Source organism: Ascochyta rabiei, chromosome 1 (genome assembly GCF_004011695.2).
Source record: "Ascochyta rabiei chromosome 1, complete sequence".
NCBI classification, from domain to species: domain Eukaryota; kingdom Fungi; phylum Ascomycota; class Dothideomycetes; order Pleosporales; family Didymellaceae; genus Ascochyta; species Ascochyta rabiei.
The window spans coordinates 2,828,274-2,847,765 of NC_082405.1; the positions used below are offsets into that span (position 1 = coordinate 2,828,274).

Consider the following 19,492-nt stretch of genomic DNA (forward strand, 5'->3'; position numbering starts at 1 on the left):
ATGCGTGGCGCCATCGTCTTCGGCGGGTCGTCGCACCCCAAGCTGGTCGACGGTGTGTGCGACCGGTTGGGCATGAAGCCTGGTTCTGCGACGCTGGGCAAGTTCAAGAATGGAGAGACGTCTGTCACGATCCGTATGGCTTACTGATCTGCTGCGTCTCTCGCGTCCTAATCGATAGCAGACACTTCGATCCGAAACAAAGATGTCTTCATCATTCAGAGCGGTAGCGAGAAGTGCGTTGCCAGGCACCTGGACCCTTGCACATGCTAATTGCATGCAGGATCAACGATTCAGTCATGGAGCTGCTCATCATGATTTCTGCCTGTAAAGGTGGCTCTGCAAAGTCGGTCACAGGTACTGAGACTCCTGCCAGCTATCTCGCCAGACGCTGACAGTGCGAAGCGGTCATGCCATACTTCCCCTACTCGCGCCAGTCGAAGAAGAAGCAGCACCGCGGGGCTATCACTGCTCGTATGGTTGCAAACCTCCTCCACATCGCCGGCGTAAACCATGTCATCACCGTCGATCTCCATGCTTCCCAGATGCAGGGCTTCTTCAAATGTCCTGTCGACAACCTCGTCGCCGAACCCCTCCTCGCTCGCTGGGTTCGCATGAACGTACCAGACTGGAGAGAAGCCGTGGTAGTTAGCAAGAACCCAGGTGGAACAAAGCGAGTGACATCACTAGCAGATGCCATGAAGCTCAGCTTTGGCATCGTCACAACAGACAGGCGAAGGGCAGGTGGAGGCAGACCATGGAACGAGAGCGCTATGTTCGAGCAGCTGAGGCTTGATGGTCCCTCGGACTCTCGTGAATTGGTTGAGGCGGCTCTTGACGCAGACGCAGAGCTCACACCAATCAGCAAGATCTCTTTCGACCCGAAGTCCGATGTTGGCAAGCCCAAAGCCAGGACGGGGCGTACGCCATCAAATCCGCTATCACGACGAGCGAACGGAATCGCCGGCGAACACCCTCTTTCCAAGTCCATGCGGGCGAGTTCGATTGTCGAGCCGGAAGTACCTCTGGAGCCTGTGCGGACGGAGGCTTCAAACCAGTCGGAAGAGGCAGACGGCGAACAAAGCCAGGACGAGAGCGGGATGGATGACGAAGAGTACACGGATGAGGTATGCTCTGAACCAACCGACAAGATGGCTGATCTAATATCCGCAGCGTGCACGAAACGTTATACACGGACGACTAGTACAAGGTCATATTGTCGACGACACACATCCCTCGCCGTCCATGTCTGCAACATCACATACCACATCCTGGCGCAACCGCCCCCCTTCCGAGGGCGAGAACGACGATATTCCCCCACACATGATGAATTCGTTCATGTCAACCACCTCATCGAGGAGGGAAAACCAAGACAGCGAGCATGCCCACGCCCTTGGTGGAACATACGATGCAGCAGCGTCCTCGGAAGACGAAGAAGAGGACCTCCAGAATCCCGAAATCGAGACTATGGTCACACTCGTCGGCAATGTCAAAGACCGGCCAGTCTTCATTGTCGACGACATGATGGATAAGTCAGCTTCGTGGATCGCTGCGGCCGAGACTGTCGTTAAACGTGGCGGTGCCACGAAAGTATACTGCATGGCCACGCACGGTCTGTTTGGCGGCGACTGTCTGGAGGAGATGAACAACTGCGAGTGTATTGAGAAGATCATCATAACAAATGCCTTCCCTATTCCAGAGCGTAAAAGGGAGCAGGCAGGCGAAAAGCTGGTCATTCTGAATGTCGATAATCTGCTTGCAGAGTCCATTCGGAGGAACCACCACGGAGAGAGCATGTCGCAGCTTTTCATGCACTACGACTGAGCGCTCGGGTTCAAGCAAAGAGAACAAGAACGGAAACTAGAAACATGGCGTGTCGGCAACCCCCGATGGACATCTCCGTTGCGGTATCACATTGGGCGAGAACTGAGCGGAAGCCGCGAGACATAGCGCGTGCAAAGATGAGTTATCGAAGAAAGCCTGATGACAGACGAAACCAAATGCGCTGTAATGACATACTGGCACATACGATACAATGATACCGTTGCTGTTCCTGTTCAATGCTTGCCCTTCTCGGATATGATCATCATGTTGTTTCGGTTACGATGAGTACGTTTTACCCCCCATTTTCAACATCGCGGATGGCTGGCATTCGTCTGCAGGGTAGCGGATTAGCAAGGTTGACAAAGGCCGGAGACCGGTGGGTTACGTGCGAAACGTCACGTTCGCTGTTCTGAATGACTCGCAGTTAAAAGCTGTCGTTTATATATCCTTGTGTGGGGTATGCTATGTTACGTCCGCTATGCAGAAAGTTCACTCATGCTCGCCTTTGCCCTTGCCTCCCTTCTTGTCGCACACCTTGTGGAAATCCTTGTGCTTCTTTGCGCCCTTGCCAATCAGCTTCTGGAATGAATCGAATCGACAGCTGGCGCCGGGTCCGTCTTGGCAATCAGGAATTGGTCGTGGCGCGGTGTTGGCGATGAAGCGAATGAACTCGCCTGGCCCATCACCGGAGACAGCGCCACGCTCGCAGGACATTTTCTCCATGCCGACGTGGCCAAGGAAGGGAATCAGGTCAGCCATGCGCCAGGCTCGTGTCCACTGATTCAGAGTCAGCAGGTATAACAAACGAAAGTATGGGTGAGTAAATACGTTGATGTGGTCGGTAGGGAACTCTTCTGCCGCTCCAGAGGAAGAGTTGAATAGGCCGAGTGCCGTCGCAACGAAAGGTGGAACCTCGCGATGTGTGAAAGAAAGGAAGAAACGCTGGTCCTCAGACCAAGCACCACCAGGGTGGTTCTTCTCTTGTATGTTCTGGAAGATCTCCGACTGTGCCTGCAGCCAAGGGAAGCCGAGGTAGGGCGACAGAGGGTTCATGGGGCCGACCATGTATGCATACTTCAAGTCCCAGGAATATTCATATGCCATCCACTCGGCGTCCGTGAAGACGGCACAGATATCCGAGCGCTTGCCGTTGATGGCACTCTCGTAGCCGCAGAGTTGCTGGAGACCAACAACATCGAAGGGCGTCATTTGGAAAGGCATGAATGGCGCAAGGCGCTTTGCGACGCTCGTGCCGTAGATCTTGATGAACTTGTCCTGCTCCTTTGTACCGGGCGTCTTAGAGAAGTTCTCGCAAGACTTGTGAGGAATGAGAGACTCCATGGAGCCATTGGCGTTGGTGGTGACGCGGACAATGTCGATAGTATCGTTTTGTGGGAACGCGGTGATGAGGTTTTTCGCCGTGTCGTATGTGCGCGACTTCTTGTCGGCCAGGATGCGCTGGGTCTGAGGGACGAGGTCTGGGTAGCGGCCAAGCAGGTGCTTACCGACGCGTGCAGCATCGACGGCGCCGGAAGGTGTCAGGTCTTCGAGTTTGTCCTCTAGGATGGGCGACTGCCACTTGGCCATGAAGGCCAATGGGCCCAACCACTGACCATGGCGATGTTTCTCGAGCTTCCACAGGAAGGGCTTGATGAACTCTTCGTACTCGGCGTCGTTGGCGTAGATGGCGCCGTGACGGATGATGTAGGATGCGGCGGTGACATTGCAGCCCGGGGGTGCAGTATGCTCCAGACCGAAGCCTACCGCATCGAAGTATGGCGAGATGCCTGGCAGATGCAGGAGAGGGTCGAATGTGTAGCCCTGAGAGTGATCGAGAGGCTGGATCGGTGCTTGTGCCTGGTCGCTGAAGAAGGTGGGAACTGCCAGCGCCGGCGTGGCTAGCAAGAGAGCCTTCGAAAACATACTACAAATATGCAGACAGCAGCACAGAACGATTCAATCGGTGAATTGGCTTCTCACAACGCGCTGAACAAGGAAGGATTGTTGCGAGTTTCTTTCGAACCTGGGTCCTCTCATGACGTATGCCGATTGCCTGTTCCTAGCAGGAGCGAGCTAACGAAGGAATTACCCGCAGGCCTCTACGCTAGCTTTCCATTCGGAGCAATCTTGGGTAATCTTTGGGTGACGCTCTCGAACAGTGATCTTTCGAGCAGGACGAAGGTACCCTGCGCCAGATCACGCAGGATCGCTGACAAGGATAGTGTTTTCTTGATTTGAGTTTGCGCTATTACAGTGGCTTCCCATTCCATTAACATAGACAAGGTTGATTACCTACAATAGACGATTGGTTTACACGTCGCATGGTGCACGCATACAACGTTTGGTCAAAGTCATAGCCTCGCTTGATTCTTACACCATATTGCTAAACCCTTGTTTTAAACCTTTCCATGCAGTAAAAAGTCAGATATAATTCGAACCAAATGCAATATGTAACAGTGTCAACGCCTTCACCGGCCACCGGTGCCCTTTCCTGTAAAAATGAACGCACTGCTTCCGAGAGGCGAGATTAAATAGTAATGATAGTTGAGACACATGCCCGCCATGTCAATGTGGGGCTGAAAGAAGTCGAGTCGTGAAGCGTGGACAGGCCGTCGCGCGTCAATGAGAGAAGAACGCTTGAACTGATCTCCTAGTGCATTTGACCGTTGATGAGCAGTTGTTCGACAGCTTCACCGATGTAAGCCTTCTTCAGCGTAAGGTCGCATTCAAAGCTAAGATGATGGTTAGTGACTGATATCCATCGACATATTCACATTTCAAACTTACATTTGTTCAAGCTGCTGCTTGACAGACTTCTTGGTAACGGTCATCAGATCGGAGTTGGCGAGAATGATCTTGATCTGGTTTAGGATATCGTCATCGCTCGGCAGGTTCGCCATCTCCATGCTGTCGCCCCCGTAACCACTCGGAGCCAAACTCATACGTGAGTGGTTGCCGTAGCGGGGAATGTCCAGGTGAGACATGGGTCTGGAAGGGGGCATGCCACCGTACTCCGAACCGACGACAGAACCAGCACCGAACGGTCTCTTGGTGGCATAGGTGTAGCCTGAGACGACTGACTGGTCATCCCTGATGGTATGTTGCTCCCACATCTCGGCCTGGTACTCCTCCCATCTCTTTTTGGGAATGCTGGCCGGATCAAACTTGCCTTCGTCCGAGACCACAACCTTCTGACCCGCTTCACCAGTGACGACACGAGTGTTGCCCCAAGAGAAATCGTCCATGTGCCAGAAAGCGTACAGTGGAAGACCAAACGCGAAGACCGGAGTAGCCAAAATGTAGATAATCATCCAACCAATCATCTCCCACTTGCGGCGAACAATGAAGATGATAGCCTGCAGACCATAGATGGCTCCCAAAAGGATGAAGGCGGTAATGGGAACGACATCGGGGGTCGCGACCAGGGAGTAGATGAGGTAGCCAATGTAAACGACAATGACCGGCTGTACAACAGTCGAGATCAAATCTAAGAAGACGACGAAGCGCATACTGAAACAGCAGAAACCACAGAGCTGCTGAAGAGGAATGAGCTCGACCAGGTTATGCACTGTAGAGTTGATCCAGCGACGACGTTGGGACATGAAGACGGACCAGCTGTCGGGTGCCACAGTCCAGGCCTTTGCTCGCATCGTGTACTTGGTTTTGTACTTGGCATGAAACTTGATAAGCAGAGTCGTCAGGTAACGATCTTCACCAAGGTGCAGCAAGTTCTTTGTGTGCAGTGTATCGACGCGAATTTCCTGGTAGGCTTCGACAACCTCCTTGCTAACAAAGAGCGGCTTGCCCGTCTCGGCGGCACGGATGCGGTACATGGTGAAACAACCAGGAAGACAGGTGACGGAACCAAACAAGCTCTCGAAAGCCTTGGTCAGGTTATGCGAGATGAAGTACTCGTAGACCTGCATCATCGTGGTAAAGGAGGACTTGGCGTTGGACAAAGCAGTCTCACCACAAATGGCGATGAGGCGGGTGTCGTTGAGGAAAGCAGCGACGAACCGGGTGGCTGCGTCGGGGGCGACGGAAGTATCAGCATCAATCTGGAGCAAGAACTCGTAGAACGTCGGGTTGACACCAATGATGTTCCGAATCTGATGGTGCATCTCAAGCTCCATAGGACTCATAGGCAGGTTGTAGTGAACGCGGTTGAGGAATCTCATGAGAACGATTTGAGAATCACGCTTTCCACGGTTACCAGGCTTGGAGACTTCAGAGGGCTTACCGACCTTGACAACGACCAGGAAAGGTACGATGTGGCCCTGTACTTCGTAAAGACCTGAGTAGCATTTGCCCATGTTGTGTTGCTTTTGGCCTTCCCCCAAACTCTCGAAACTCAGAGGATCAGGATCTGTGGCCTCTGGTACGCCAAGGATATCAAGAACAATACGAGGAGTGGGTTTGTCGTTGCCTTGACCGATAATCATACCGTCACAGATGATGACGAGTAGTTTGCGCTTGTCATCGTACTTCATCCTAGCGGCGGAGTCGATAGCACGACGCAGTGACTCTTCGTCCTCAGTGTAAGCGGGAACTGTTGCGATGATGAACTTGTCGATGTTCTCTGGCATAGTGTTACCGCCAAATTGGAGAGCGGCAAAGAACTTGAAACCAATGACACTGACCAACAAAATGGAGATGGCGAGGAGGAAGTACGTAGCAAAGAGACACCTGGGAGATCTTCTGGTGTCCAAATCACCAACGTAGAACAGGTTGTCGAGACAAACTTTCATGTTCTGCTTCTTGGTTGCGTCCAAATTAAGGTTGTCCCAGTACTTGCTAATATCCTTGCCAGCCTGGGCGCGAAAGATTGAGACTAGGCCTTCATCCATGAAGTTGACGTTCGGCGTCTCCGCGTCCGGTTCCACGCCAGGAGGATAAAGAACGGTACGTCCTCCAGGTATGTACGTGGACAAATCGTAGACCCGGCCGTTCATGTACGCGATTCCACCTTGCTTGGAGGCAAGGGTCTTCAGGTAGGTAGGGCTGTAACCAACACGGCCTTTCATGTAGTTGGCTTTCAGGTATATCTGCTGCTCAAACCACCAATCAGGACGAGGGTCAGTTGTGAACGAGCGGAAGTCATGGTATTTGGCGTTCTGGTCCGTGGTACTGACGAGGTTGTTTACTGTCTCGGTGTAGTTTGAGTTTCTGTAGTTCAGCTGAACACCGTCGTTAATGGGACCATCAATTCCCATGCACAATGCCGAGACTTGAACGGGGAACAAATTGGTAGCGTCCTTTCCGGCGTACTTCTCGAGGCTTTTTGACGGCACGATGTTGGGATAATGAGCGGGAATGAAATCGCCCAGATCGTACACGATACCTCGAATAGCAACGTAGGCTGAGTTGCCGTCCTCGCCGTTGTAAGATGTCAACTCAGCAGATGAGTACACGTGCTGAGTAGGACAGATCGCTCTTGGAAACCCGATCATGAGGAAGATGACCGCACCACAGCTAAGCCAGATGAGCAAGTTGATGGCAAGCTTCTCACGCCAAGCCATTCGTACGTCTTTGCGCTTGATGCGCCCAACGACGCGGATTAAGAAATCGGGTATGTACCAGGTGAGCGCATATACGATGAAAACCCATCGTTTGCGGCTCCCAGAAACCGGAACGACGTCGACTTCCTCCAGCTTGTCGTTGGCTGACTTCTCGTCGATAACGTTGTGCTGTTCAAGACCATGGAACATGTCACCGGTGACACCAGAGGGAGCTTCGGAGCGGGCATCAATATCCCTGCTACCGAAGTAGTTGCCTCCCTTGTCGTTGTAGTAATCGCCAGCTCCGGGAGTTGAAAGAAGACCCGCGCGAGAGTCACCGAAGGATCGGCCAGCTTCGGGGGTCAGAAGATTGTCATCCGAGCCAGTAAACCCACGGGCAGTGGGTGGCACATCTGCAATCTGTGCAACCTCGAGCCAGCACCTCTCGCTCAGGAAGACACCCGTGGTACCGACACGAACCTCATTCTCCCGCCAAGGCCTGCTGTCCAAGATCATCTCAACCTTCTCTTTCTCACTGCCGACGATTGCCAGGTCGGTCTGGGCAAGGCCTAGGAACTCGGCGAAGGGCAGGAAAATGCTGTAATCCGCCACACGAAGCCGTTGGCTGAGCTCTGGAATGCTGTACGCTTGCAGCTGCTGACGGACGCATCTGCTGTCGAACTGATTGGCAATGCGGCGATCATTCGGCTTCAAGCAGAACACGAAGTACGGATTGGCTTGGCGCAGCTTGTTCTCGATGGTCTTCAAGGCACTGACGAATTGCCCGGCAGCTCCGGTTTGCTTCGACTTGGACGAAGAATCGCCGTTCTTCCTGGTTCCAGAGACGTTGCTTTCGGTGTCGCTCAGTACTTCCTCGTCGAAAACGTTCAGCTGGCGACCGAACCTTCCCGTCTTCTCGGCCTTGCGGCGAGCCATGCTGGGCATGCGTGTAGGTTTTGAACTGACTGACGCCTGGACGATGGCGGACTTTTCTTTGGGGTGAGAAATCTTCTGGAGCACATCCTGACCAAATAGTTGTTGAACAAACGGTGTCTGCGATGACTGCAGCAGTTGCATCATGTTGCCCGAGATTGTGTCAGCATTCTCCTCGATCACGCCTTCTACGGTGTAATCGACGTCGCCAGCATAGTGACGAACAGTGAAAGAGGGAGACGTATTAGGGGTGGGAAAATTGCTGCCAGGCTGGACGACTGTCAAACTTCCTGGGAGGATGGACTGGTTTTTCCCGTCAAATCGCTTGCGAATGGCTTCCAGGAACTGCATGTCTGTCTTGCCGCGGCGCATCTGGTCATCGAGAATACTCAAGAGACCATTTCCCGACTTGAGGAGGCCAGTCTTGGCCTCTGAGCTATCGTAAAACTGGAGCGGGGGAAGGCTGATCTCCTCTGCTTCCATCTCCTGGATCTGGCGCTGGAAGAAGCTCTCTTGACAGAAGGTCATGAGCGACTCATTGGCAGCGTTGTTGAGCAGCTGGTCCAAAGATGATCCAGTACCAGACGAGGTGGCAAAACCAGGGAAATCTACCAAGCTGACGGTGTTTGTGAGTTGCTCGTTCGAGCTGGAAATCCTAGAATTGGTCTGCTCGATGACATAGGTGACGAGGAGCGAGTAAAGCGAGCGAGCGAGCTCATCGGCATTGGCGCGGGCGCCCTTGGGGTCGAGCATGACCGTGACACGCTCTCGGTATAGCGTCTTGGACTTGTAACGAAGGCTCTCTTCCAGATCACTGATGGTCACCCCCAGGAATTGTGCAATTGGGACCAGGCAATCCTTGTTCTTTACCACTGTGATGGTCTCGCCGCCCTCATGCGAGTAGCCTCCACTGTCGTCGGCGGAGGGAGTTGTCGACTGGCCCGTCTCGAACTCGAGCTGACCAATGTGTAGGATGGTGGCCATGATCTCGCAGATGCCTGCAATGCTGTCCTTGCCAAACTCCAGCTTGCGGAGAGCAGTCTTGAAGTCCTGGAAACCGCTTGCGTCGTCGATGCCGACCTTCAGCTGGGTGGGGTGGCCGAGGTAGCGCCACCTCTTGTTCGCGCCGAGCGATGTGCGCGTGCCGGCAGCGTCGTTGCCAACGTTCTCAAGATGCAGGTGCTTCTTCTCCGCGGGGCTGGTGCCCGAGAGGAGGTAGTAGAGCACGTGGTAGTTGCGTTCTCCGGTCGGGACGGATGCGAGTCGGCTTCGCTCGAGGCGGTGGGCCAGGTACTGTGCACCAAGCAGGGTTGCATGGTTGGAGGTTGAGGTGTTGTACTGGAGTTCGAGCAAGAGTCCAGATTTGGAGGCAGAGGGCGTGGTGAGAGACTTTGTGGTTGTGAAGGCCTCGAAGACGAAGTTGGCATGCTCGATCTTCTTGGACAGCGGCGTGGCAGAGTAGCGGAGGAACTCTCGTAGCATATGCCCGCGAATAGTCGTCTTTCCGGCGCCCGTCTCGCCCCTGTAGTCGTGTTAGCTTGAGACTTGAAACGTGCATGTGGCGAGGGTGCTCGAGGGAGCCACTCACAGAAAAACAACGGCTTGGTCCTCGGATCGCTGACCGAGGCGCATGTATGCCCTCTGGGCGAGGTCCTTGGCGGCCTGGACAGCGCTTCCGTCCTCGCCGCCGTCGACGCCTCGGCTGGGGTCTGTGTACGTGTTCAGGGAAATGATGGCGTGCGACGAGAGCGTGGCCGTGGGCATGTGGGCGTGGAAGCGGCTGGCGAGGGCGGACGTCAGGCCCGTGTCAGTCTGCTGGTGTTGCGGCAACAAGGCCAGCGACGGCTGGAGGATGTTGGTCGCCATGGTCAATGGACGCGTCCCCGGGGGACCGTGGAGCGAGCGAGGCTGTCAGGTGGGAGCTGGCCGTGTGCCCGTGTGGCCGTGGACGCCTTCTCCTTCTGCGACAGGTGCGTCGACGTGTCGAGGCAGAGGCGGAGGCGGAGGCAAGTGGTCGCGCTCGCGCTGCGTGCAGTCTGTGGAGGGATGCCGGGATTATGTACAGGTAGGTGGAATGCAGAAAGCAGCGTGCAGCGGGCTCGCTCAGAAGGGACCAACACGCGCGGTGCGAGGTGCGGTGCCGTGCATAAACAGAGAGGCAATTAGCTAGCAGCGAGCGTGGTGCAGGTGCTGAAACGAAAGAAACCACCGCGGGAGGGCCGTTGACAGCAGCAAAGGGGTTGGACGGCTGTCTGCTCAAAATGATGGGATGGGCCTGCTTTGGGCGCTGGGATGCTAGCTCGCCGTCTCGCAGCGATGCAGCCCTCGCCCGCCGCCGCCAGTTGGTCTGTGTGGATGGAGCGGGCGTAATCTATCTATTTTTGCAACCCCTTTGTGCGGATCCCCCCTATCGGCGCTCCGAATACACTTCACAGCTCCACCCTGCCACCCGGCCTCCTTCACCCGGCTCAGGGCTGGCTGATGAGCACTGAAGTCTGAGCGCACGCAGCAGCCGCTGTCTGCCGGTCGAAGCAGCCTCAGCCTGTGTCTCGCCGTGCGGTGGGTGGTGGGCGGTGGGTGGTGTGCGGTGTGCACAACGACGCTGCACAACGACGCTGCAGAACGAGCACTGCAGCACGACGTGACTCGACAGCAATGGCTCTCCGTGTGGCCTTTGGTGTCTCATGAGACTCATGCCCTTCTCCCAACGCTGTGGGCATCGGCTTCAACCCCGACCCGCCTCTGCACCAGAGCCAACGGTCTTCCTTGGGCCGGCGCTCTGGCTGGGGAAGGGAAGCGATCAGCTATCGATTGCGCGTTCTCTCGTCTGTTGCCAAGGCCATCAACACAAACACGACAACAGACCATGATCATCCTTTGTGGCTGCAGCATATGTGCATGCACGCCCGCTGGGCAACGGTATCCTAGGCCATGGCTGTTCACGTAAAATCAGTCAGCTGTCGCTGCTATGGCTCGCATGAAAGCCAAGAGTAACAGAGACATGAAGAAGCAGAATAAGAAAAAAAAACCTCAAGACGCAGAGGCTAAACGCGCATGACTTCAGCACTCCATGGGTGGCAATACGGAACGGGGCCATGGTGGAGAGCACCCGTATTGAACGACAAGCATGAAACGGCGTTCCGAGTACGTACCACCCACCCTTGACTTGACGTCAGGTCTCTGGTCAAGAGCTTCCAAATTGCTGAAGCCTGAGTGGGCGGCGGTGGCCAATTCATGCATTCGAATAGGGCAATTTACATGACAAGATGAACGGACGTTTGGTGGACATTGTGATTTGCACCCTCAACACCCTAGTCGCCGTACTCACCGTGCATAGCTTGCTTCTACCTTAATCGATAGAAGACCGCAGAACAACACGATTAGAAACATGGCCTGTCGTGACCTTGATGACTGTTGAGAACTCGACAGCATCCTGGAAGAGCCGCAGCCGTCGTAAACAATAAAAATAGGGGGCTTGCCCACACGCCACCGCGCTGCTGTAGCGCACCCATCGATCAATCAGACGACGGCCTCAGCTGCTAGTGGCGACGAGAGCAAGACCTGACATCCATGTCCGGAAGCTTGGGGATGGGTTTGGACCGTCGAGCTCTTGCAGGGCCCTTGTGGACTGCGCGTCCATGGGCAGCTAAACAGGTGTAACGATACAGCCACCACGCCATGCCGGAGCGGGATCAAGCGTGCCTGCCCCCAGCGCGCTGAGGAATGGAAAGTCGCCCTGAAGCCAACAAACACCACCACTCCTCTGTATCTTCGTTCGACGAGTCCTGTCGTCGAGTGTTTGTGTGTGTGATTGATCTTTCTTATCCACCATCGTTTAATTCTTCCCTTCGTTACATTTCGTCAAGGCACCGCGACGGTCCAAAGCCATTCCAGCCATCCAGGGCAGAGTAGACCCAAGTCCACCCCTACTACTGACACTCGCTACATCTCTTCCACGGTCTGTGACGGACGGCCGCAATCATGAGCTTCGTCAACAACTCGCGCATGAGCGTCTACTCGACTGCGTCCACGGGGGCAAATGCACCACGTGCCGCCACGTCGTCTACCACAACCTTGCTTAAAGCGCTCAACTCGGCATTTCAACATGGCGCACCGTACAGCCTCGAACCCAGCACGAGTCTGGTTGTCAACACTTGGGCCAATGCCAAGACCATGGAGAACGGCCGCGTCGGTGGCGCTGTCGACCTTGAGCTTGTCCGAAAGGCATACGAGCACGCCCGCCGACGAGTTGAGGACGGTACCGTTGTGCTGAGGTACGTTTTGCCTTGCCTTGCCTTGCCTTGCCATGCCTTGCCATGCCTTGCCATGTCACTGCCATTGTCATTGCCATTGCCAATCCAATGTCGATGAGGCTAATTGATGGACGTAGCTCTCTCCATGAATCTACCCCCTCGTTATTTGCGCCCACAATCTCAGGGCTTCCCGTATCTCTCCCAGACAGCTTTTACGTCGCACTCGAGGCCCTCAAGCCCTTGACACACTGCGTCACACCACAGAACCCTTCCACGCCACGCTACTCTGCACTCGCAGCTGTCTTCACAATTGACGTTCTCGGCGAGTGCAGGGGGGCTGAGATCAAGCTATCCACCGCTGGACTTGATACGAGGCAAGGCCTCCTCCAAGTTCCTGCACACGCCGGCTACCGCGCATTCGACGTCTTCTACTACCTGAACTCGAGCTCGGCTAGCAAGCAGGAGAGAGATATCCTCGACATTCAATCCCTCGACAAGTACTCTCTCCTCAATCGCTCCGGTACATACGACCCCCCCTCGTTTCTCCCGGACGCCGATGATGCTGCAGCAGCCGAAGACTTCCGCAACAACCTAAAAAGCATTGGTATCAAGGGGCAGAAGCTGCGTGACGTGATCAGCTCCCTGGCTGCATTGCTAAAGCTGGGCAACACATTGGACTACTTCCTCGACGAGGAAAAATTGGATGCAGCGTGCCAGGACTGTGGCTCTCTTCTTGACATCTCGCCCGACATGTTCAAGCAGCAGCTTGGCTCAAATGAGCGGGAAGTTGCCATTGGCGGTATCTACGAGGCCATTGTGGATTACGTTCTTACCCAGGCCAATGCTACTATCAAGAACGACATCAGGAAGGCCCGCACTGGTTTCTCCTCGACTGATAGCGATGGAAGCCAGCCTGGTGCCATGACCCCCGAGTCCGAGGTTGACGGCATGGATCTGGTCAACATCACGATTGTCGAGATTCCAAATCGTGCTGTTGGCAAGGCAATCGCTCTTCGAACCGTGTTCGACGACACAGAAGGCATCAATGCAGAAATGAAAGCCGACGGTGTCCAGGTTGTATCAGCAGGTAACTCTGTTCTCGAAAGCATGAAGGATGCTGTTCAGAGCTGTGAGGCTGATCTTGGAATTGATGGTGCTGCACTTCGCGAGCTCGAGTCTGAGCTTGAAAGACGTGAGGCTATTCTCGAAAAGATCGGTATCGATGTCGAGGAGGGCAACTTTGTCAAGAAGCTTCTCTACCCCGTACCGCAGAGTGGCATCGTCCTGGGCAAGCACAACCGTCTCGACCTGCCCATGACCGTCGCGAGCAGTAGAGTATGGTTCCAGCTGGCTATCCACCCCACCGACGTCATACCCACTTCTGTGACACAACATCTCAATTCCACTTGGCAAGCTGGAGTCGTTTCACGCCAGCTTCGTGAGTGGCGCCTGCCAGAGTGGGCGAACCGCCGCAATCGCTTTCTTGACTTCACTGCCGACTTTGACGTACACGAATTCTACGAGCGTTATGCAGCACTCGGTTGCATGGATGGCAGGGATGGCATCACAAACTGGACCCTGCAGCGTGGTTGGAGCAACGGCGAAGTCGTCGTTGGAAACGAGCGCATATGGATGAGGGAAGGCACATGGTGGGAGGCAGAATCCCAGCTTGAGCAGATGAACGGGAACCAGGGCATGAATGCAGGCATGCTTGGCGGTATGGTCGGAGCCGGAGGCCTCGAGAGCGGCTATCCTGCTCAGGCACCTCCCAGCATGGCAGGCAGCGGCTTTTTCCCACCTCTCCCGGAACAACAGCCTCAGAACCCCTTCCAGAGCACGCCTAGCCTGGTTCTGCCCGCAGACGCCAAGTCTGTGGCACCCACGACCGTTACTGTGCCTATGACTGCGGCTGGTGATTACGGTCTCGGTGGCAAGGGTGACGAGAGCAAGGGCGTTACCTACTACGATGCTGAGACCGGCGGCAACTCCATGGTCACCGAGATGCCAATCACAGCTACTCGACGCATGTGGATCGCTTTTGTGTGGGCAGTAACATTCTTCATTCCCTCGCCTCTTCTGAAGTGGGTTGGTCGCATGAAGCGACCGGATGTTCGCATGGCTTGGAGAGAGAAGTTCGTCCTGGTCCTCTTGATCCTTCTTTTGAACGGAGCCATTGTGTTCTACATCGTCGCCTTCGGAAAGCTCCTGTGTCCGAACAAAGACAAGGTCTGGAAACGCACAGAAGTCGCAACTCATCAGGGTGAGAATGACTACTACGTCAGCCATCATGGTGTAGTGTACGACCTCACTTCTTTCTGGAAGAAGCAGCACAGCGATTCAAACACGGAAGCCACTCGAACCAACATGATTGAATTCGCTGGTTTCGACATGGACCCCTACATCATGCCTCCTCTCTATTTGGCCTGCCCAAACCTGATCGCCAACAACACGCTTAACCGACAAATGTACTTGACCTCAAATACTACCATCACCAACTCTCTGGGTGTTCACAAGTCCGGATCGCAGACCAACCTCGCCGACAGCGCAGCTCTGAAAAACGACGATTGGTACCCGAACGTGTTCCTTCCCGCCATCAAGGAGTTCCGTAAAGGTGATCTCGTCTGGGAGTCAAAGGCGATCAAGGACGAGGGCGAGAACCAGGACCACATGTGGTTCACATTCGGCAACGACGTTTACGATCTGACAGATTATTTCAAGACCCTTGACATCATGAATGATGGCGCACAGTACCAGTTCCTGGACCCCAAGTTGACAGATCTCGTAAAGAGCAAGGCCGGAACTGACCTTAAGGAGGACTTCGAGAATGACCTGAACGCCACTGCTCAAGCCTACAACCTCCAGTGTTTGCAGAATGCTTTCTATGTTGGTAAGACCGATTTCCGAGACACCCCGAAGTGCAAAGTCAACGACTACATCTTGCTTGCCGTCACCATCGTGCTCTGCACCGTCATCGTCATCAAGTTCTTGGCCGCGTTGCAGCTCGGATCGCGCAAGCGTCCGGCCAACCAAGACAAGTTTGTCATTTGCCAGGTTCCCGCCTACACAGAAGGAGAGGATCACATTCGTAAGGGTCTCGACTCTCTGACTGCTCTGGCCTATGACAACAAGCGCAAGCTCATATGTGTCGTCTGCGACGGAATGATTGTCGGAGGTGGTAACGACCGCCCAACTCCTAAGATCGTATTGGACATTCTCGGTGTTGACCCAAAGGTTGACCCTCCTGCTTTACCCTTCTGGTCAGTCGGCGAAGGAAGTCAGCAGCTCAACTACGGCAAAGTCTACTCCGGTCTGTACGAGTTCGAAGGCAACGTTGTCCCCTATCTCGTCGTCGTTAAGATGGGCAAAGAGTCTGAGCAATCTAAGAGCAAGCCCGGTAACCGTGGCAAGCGTGACTCTCAGATTCTGCTCATGAGCTTCCTCAACCGTGTCCACCACCGCGCCCAGATGAACCCCCTTGAGCTGGAGATGTTCCACCAGATCAACAACATCATCGGTGTGGATCCAGAGCTTTATGAATACCTCCTCATGGTCGACGCCGATACCATGGTCAGGCCTGATTCTCTCAATCGTCTCGTAGCAAGCTGCGCCAATGACTCTAAGATCGCCGGTATCTGCGGTGAGACGAGTCTGGAGAACGAAGAGAAGTCCTGGTGGACCATGATCCAGGTTTACGAGTACTACATCTCCCATCATCTCGCCAAAGCTTTTGAGAGTTTGTTCGGCAGTGTCACCTGTTTACCCGGATGGTAAGTCGAGCTTTCTAAACACATGGAACTTTGCTAATAAGCCCCAGTTTCAGTATGTACCGTTTGCGAACGGCTGACAAAGGCAAGCCTCTCATCATCTCCGATGCGGTCATCAAGGACTACGCCGATTGTGTTGTCGATACCCTGCACAAGAAGAACTTGCTTTCACTCGGAGAGGATCGTTACTTGACGACACTGATGACAAAGCACTTCCCGACGATGTCCTACAAGTTTATTCCTGATGCCTACGCTCTCACGGCTGCTCCAGAGACATGGAGCATTCTGCTTTCACAGAGACGTCGCTGGATCAACTCAACCATCCACAACCTGGCCGAACTTGTCTTCCTCAAGGACCTCTGCGGTTTCTGCTGTTTCTCCATGCGTTTCGTTGTCTTCATTGATCTGTTCGGTACTCTCGTCCTCCCGTCGATTTGTGCTTACCTTGTATACCTGATCTACTTGGTGGCTTCTCACACTGGACAATTCCCCTTGATCTCGATTATCATGCTCGCTGGTACCTACGGTCTGCAGGCTCTGATCTTCATCATCAAGCGCCAGTGGCAACACATCGGATGGATGGTGATTTACCTCATGGCTTTCCCTATCTACTCCCTGGTTTTGCCTCTCTACTCCTTCTGGAAGCAAGATGACTTCTCGTGGGGTAATACGCGTGTCGTTATTGGTGAGAAGGGTCAGAAGAAGGCGGTGCTCACCGAAGATGAGGGATTCGACCCCAAGTCTATTCCAATGATGCGTTGGGACGAGTATGCCGAGCGGAACGAGCTTCCCGGACGTCGTGGCCTTCCTGGTCAGACGTCGGAGAAGGGCGGTTTCAGTGCGTACGAGGATGACACTTACGAGATGAACGACATGCAATCCGTCTACTCGTCGGTCAAGCCTGCCTCGACCATCATGTCCAACATGCACCACATCTCTCACATGCCGCCTCAGTCTCCAGGCCCCTACCAAGGCATGCAGACGCGCCAATCGACGTACTCGAACTTCTCGCGTTACCAGGATCACCCACATCAGAACCAGAACGCTCATCAGAGCCGTCTCATGTCCATGGGTGGCATGAGCGATCAGTATGATGCGTCGCCGTACGGCAACCGGCCAAACGTGGGTGGGTTCCAGAGCTCGGACAACCTCATGGCGTCGACACCTCCGATCCGTGGACGCAGTCCGCTTGGGTACGGCCAATCGCGCCCGGGCAGCACGGTCAACTTCCAGAGCATGATGAACGGCCCCAGCGACGCAACGATTGTGCAGGTTGTGCGGACATGCCTGAACGAGGGTGATCTCGACTCGATGACCAAGAAGCAGCTTGTGGCGCTCGCCGAGCAGAGGCTGCAGACACAGCTCACTGGCGAGAGGAAGATATTCCTCAACCAGACGATTGACACGGAGCTTGCATTGATGGGCTGAGAGTGGACGTGATTGTTGGGTGTGTTTGCGTTTGCATTTGCGGTGTTTTGTTGTACATTTGACATTTGACATTTCCCTTGGACGGAACTACCATGTCTTTGCAGATAGTCGCTCCTTTCTCCACGGCGCACCATATAGGAAAACAACGGACGGGGACCCGCACAGGCGTTTGCTGGTCCGGAGTAGGATGACACTTGATTTAGCCTGGACTGTACAGATGACGAAGAGGATTAATATAGTAATTCGATAAGTGTGCTACCACGTTGATGTGTCCACTGCTGGCAGCGACGTGTGTGCCAGGTGTCCTGGCAGGTGAGCCGTGTGCTGAGGTGAGCAGTGCACCGGAGCGAGCAACGCGTCATTGCCCCTGTCGAGCCAACCATCCGAGCTTCGCCGCGGCCTCGGCAGCTACCAGCTACAGTCCAGCCCAACGATCCACAACCTCCCACGTGGAAGCCTCGAAGCTGGCATCAACACGCCCGCCGCCCGCCACCCACCATGCCGCCCAACCGCATCGAACAGGATGAAATCGAAAAGTACTGGGAGATCTTCAGCTCCCTGTCCAACGGGGGCACCCACCTCGACGGCGTGCAGGCCGCGCCGGTGCTCAAGAACTCGCACCTCCGCGACGACCAGCTAGAGCGCGTATGGGACCTCGCCGACGTGGACAACGACGGCAAGCTCGACTTCGAGGAGTTCTGCGTCGCCATGCGCCTCATCTTCGATCTCATCAACGGCGTGTCCTCGGATGTCCCGCAATCGCTGCCCGACTGGCTCGTCCCCGAATCAAAGGCCCACCTCGTCCAGGCCACGCGCGCGCTCTCAGGCTCTCAGACAGCCTTTGAGACGGTCGACGACGACGACACCCCCGGTCTGCGCGACGGCTTCGACTGGTACATGAGCCCGAGCGACAAGAGCAAGTACGAGGAAATCTACACGGCGAACCGCGACGCCCACGGCAACATATCCTTCGACTCGCTCGCCGGCCTGTTCGACTCGCTGGACAACGTCCCGGACAGCGACGTGCGCTTTGCATGGAACCTCGTCAACCCCAAAGCCCGCGAGAGCGTAGCCAAGGACGCAACCCTCGCCTTCCTCCACATCCTCAACCAGCGCAGCGAGGGCTACCGCGTGCCCCGCAGCGTTCCACCAAGCTTGCGAGCGAGCTTCGAAAAAGCGCACATCGATTACGACGTCAACTACGCCGGGACAAACCGCTGGGCGACCAGCCACGACGAGAGCACCAGCACAGGGCGAAAAGCAAAGTTTGGCGACGCATACTTGACGCGACTAGGTGTCGGCGACCGCGCAGCCAACTACGGCGCCCGCGCAAAGGGGACCGACTTTGGCGGCCGCACCACAGAAGACTGGGAGGAGGTGCGGCTGAAGAAGCAGCTGAAGGAGCTCGAGTCCAAGATCGCCGACGTGGAGAAAGAAGCCGAAAACCGGCGGCACGGGCGGAGCAAGGACTCAACGCCCGCACTGGTCAAGCGCGAGCTGGAGAGCTTGCTCGACTACAAGAGAAACGTGTTACGGGACCTGGACAATGACGAGGGCGGCGCAGTAAAGGGTTTGGGCGGGATCAGGGAGGAAATCGACACAGTCAAAGAGCAAGTCGAGGGGCTGGAGAGCCATTTGCAGAGGCGCAACGACGTCCTTGAGGATCTGAGGCGGCAGATTGACGACGAGAAGGCGCGGTGAGCTGGGGGATAACGATAGGGACAGTACGTTTAGCTGCTACTCGAGCGAGCGAGCGAGCAGAGCCAGCGGAGCGATATGAATTTGGCAGCACGAA

General features: G+C 55.1%; 5 protein-coding genes across 5 annotated transcripts, besides 7 other annotated features; 3 read left to right on the top strand and 2 right to left on the bottom strand.

Moving 5' to 3' along the window:
* On the top strand, positions 1-1,821 carry EKO05_0000849 (Ribose-phosphate diphosphokinase; the record flags this gene model as incomplete). The annotated part of the gene is made up of 5 exons (XM_038936635.2): positions 1-133; positions 182-233; positions 281-354; positions 403-1,124; positions 1,171-1,821. 5 exons carry the CDS (start codon positions 1-3, stop codon positions 1,819-1,821), a joined length of 1,632 nt encoding a protein of 543 aa, XP_038803393.2.
* A 489-nt stretch (positions 1,822-2,310) lies between these two features.
* EKO05_0000850 (uncharacterized protein) lies at positions 2,311-3,744 on the bottom strand (the record flags this gene model as incomplete). The annotated part of the gene is made up of 2 exons (XM_059635513.1): positions 2,311-2,598; positions 2,650-3,744. The coding sequence occupies 2 exons, from the start codon at positions 3,742-3,744 to the stop codon at positions 2,311-2,313; spliced, it is 1,383 nt and encodes a 460-aa protein (XP_059491496.1).
* Positions 3,745-4,471: 727 nt separating this feature from the next.
* On the bottom strand, positions 4,472-10,118 carry EKO05_0000851 (Chitin synthase; the record flags this gene model as incomplete). The annotated part of the gene is made up of 3 exons (XM_038936633.1): positions 4,472-4,553; positions 4,609-9,774; positions 9,841-10,118. 3 exons carry the CDS (start codon positions 10,116-10,118, stop codon positions 4,472-4,474), a joined length of 5,526 nt encoding a protein of 1,841 aa, XP_038803395.1.
* Positions 8,939-8,967: a tandem repeat.
* Positions 9,987-10,044: a tandem repeat.
* A 690-nt stretch (positions 10,119-10,808) lies between the features above and the next one.
* Positions 10,809-10,845: a tandem repeat.
* A 1,388-nt stretch (positions 10,846-12,233) lies between these two features.
* Positions 12,234-17,697, top strand: EKO05_0000852 (Chitin synthase; the record flags this gene model as incomplete). The annotated part of the gene is made up of 3 exons (XM_038936437.1): positions 12,234-12,526; positions 12,643-16,272; positions 16,320-17,697. The coding sequence occupies 3 exons, from the start codon at positions 12,234-12,236 to the stop codon at positions 17,695-17,697; spliced, it is 5,301 nt and encodes a 1,766-aa protein (XP_038803396.1).
* Positions 12,534-12,578: a tandem repeat.
* Positions 12,580-12,616: a tandem repeat.
* Positions 17,698-17,721: 24 nt separating the features above from the next.
* Positions 17,722-17,771: a tandem repeat.
* A 424-nt stretch (positions 17,772-18,195) lies between these two features.
* Positions 18,196-19,398, top strand: EKO05_0000853 (endocytosis defective- protein; the record flags this gene model as incomplete). The annotated part of the gene is made up of 1 exon (XM_038944824.1): positions 18,196-19,398. One exon carries the CDS (start codon positions 18,196-18,198, stop codon positions 19,396-19,398), a length of 1,203 nt encoding a protein of 400 aa, XP_038803397.1.
* A 41-nt stretch (positions 19,399-19,439) lies between these two features.
* Positions 19,440-19,472: a tandem repeat.
* Positions 19,473-19,492: the final 20 nt, after the last annotated feature.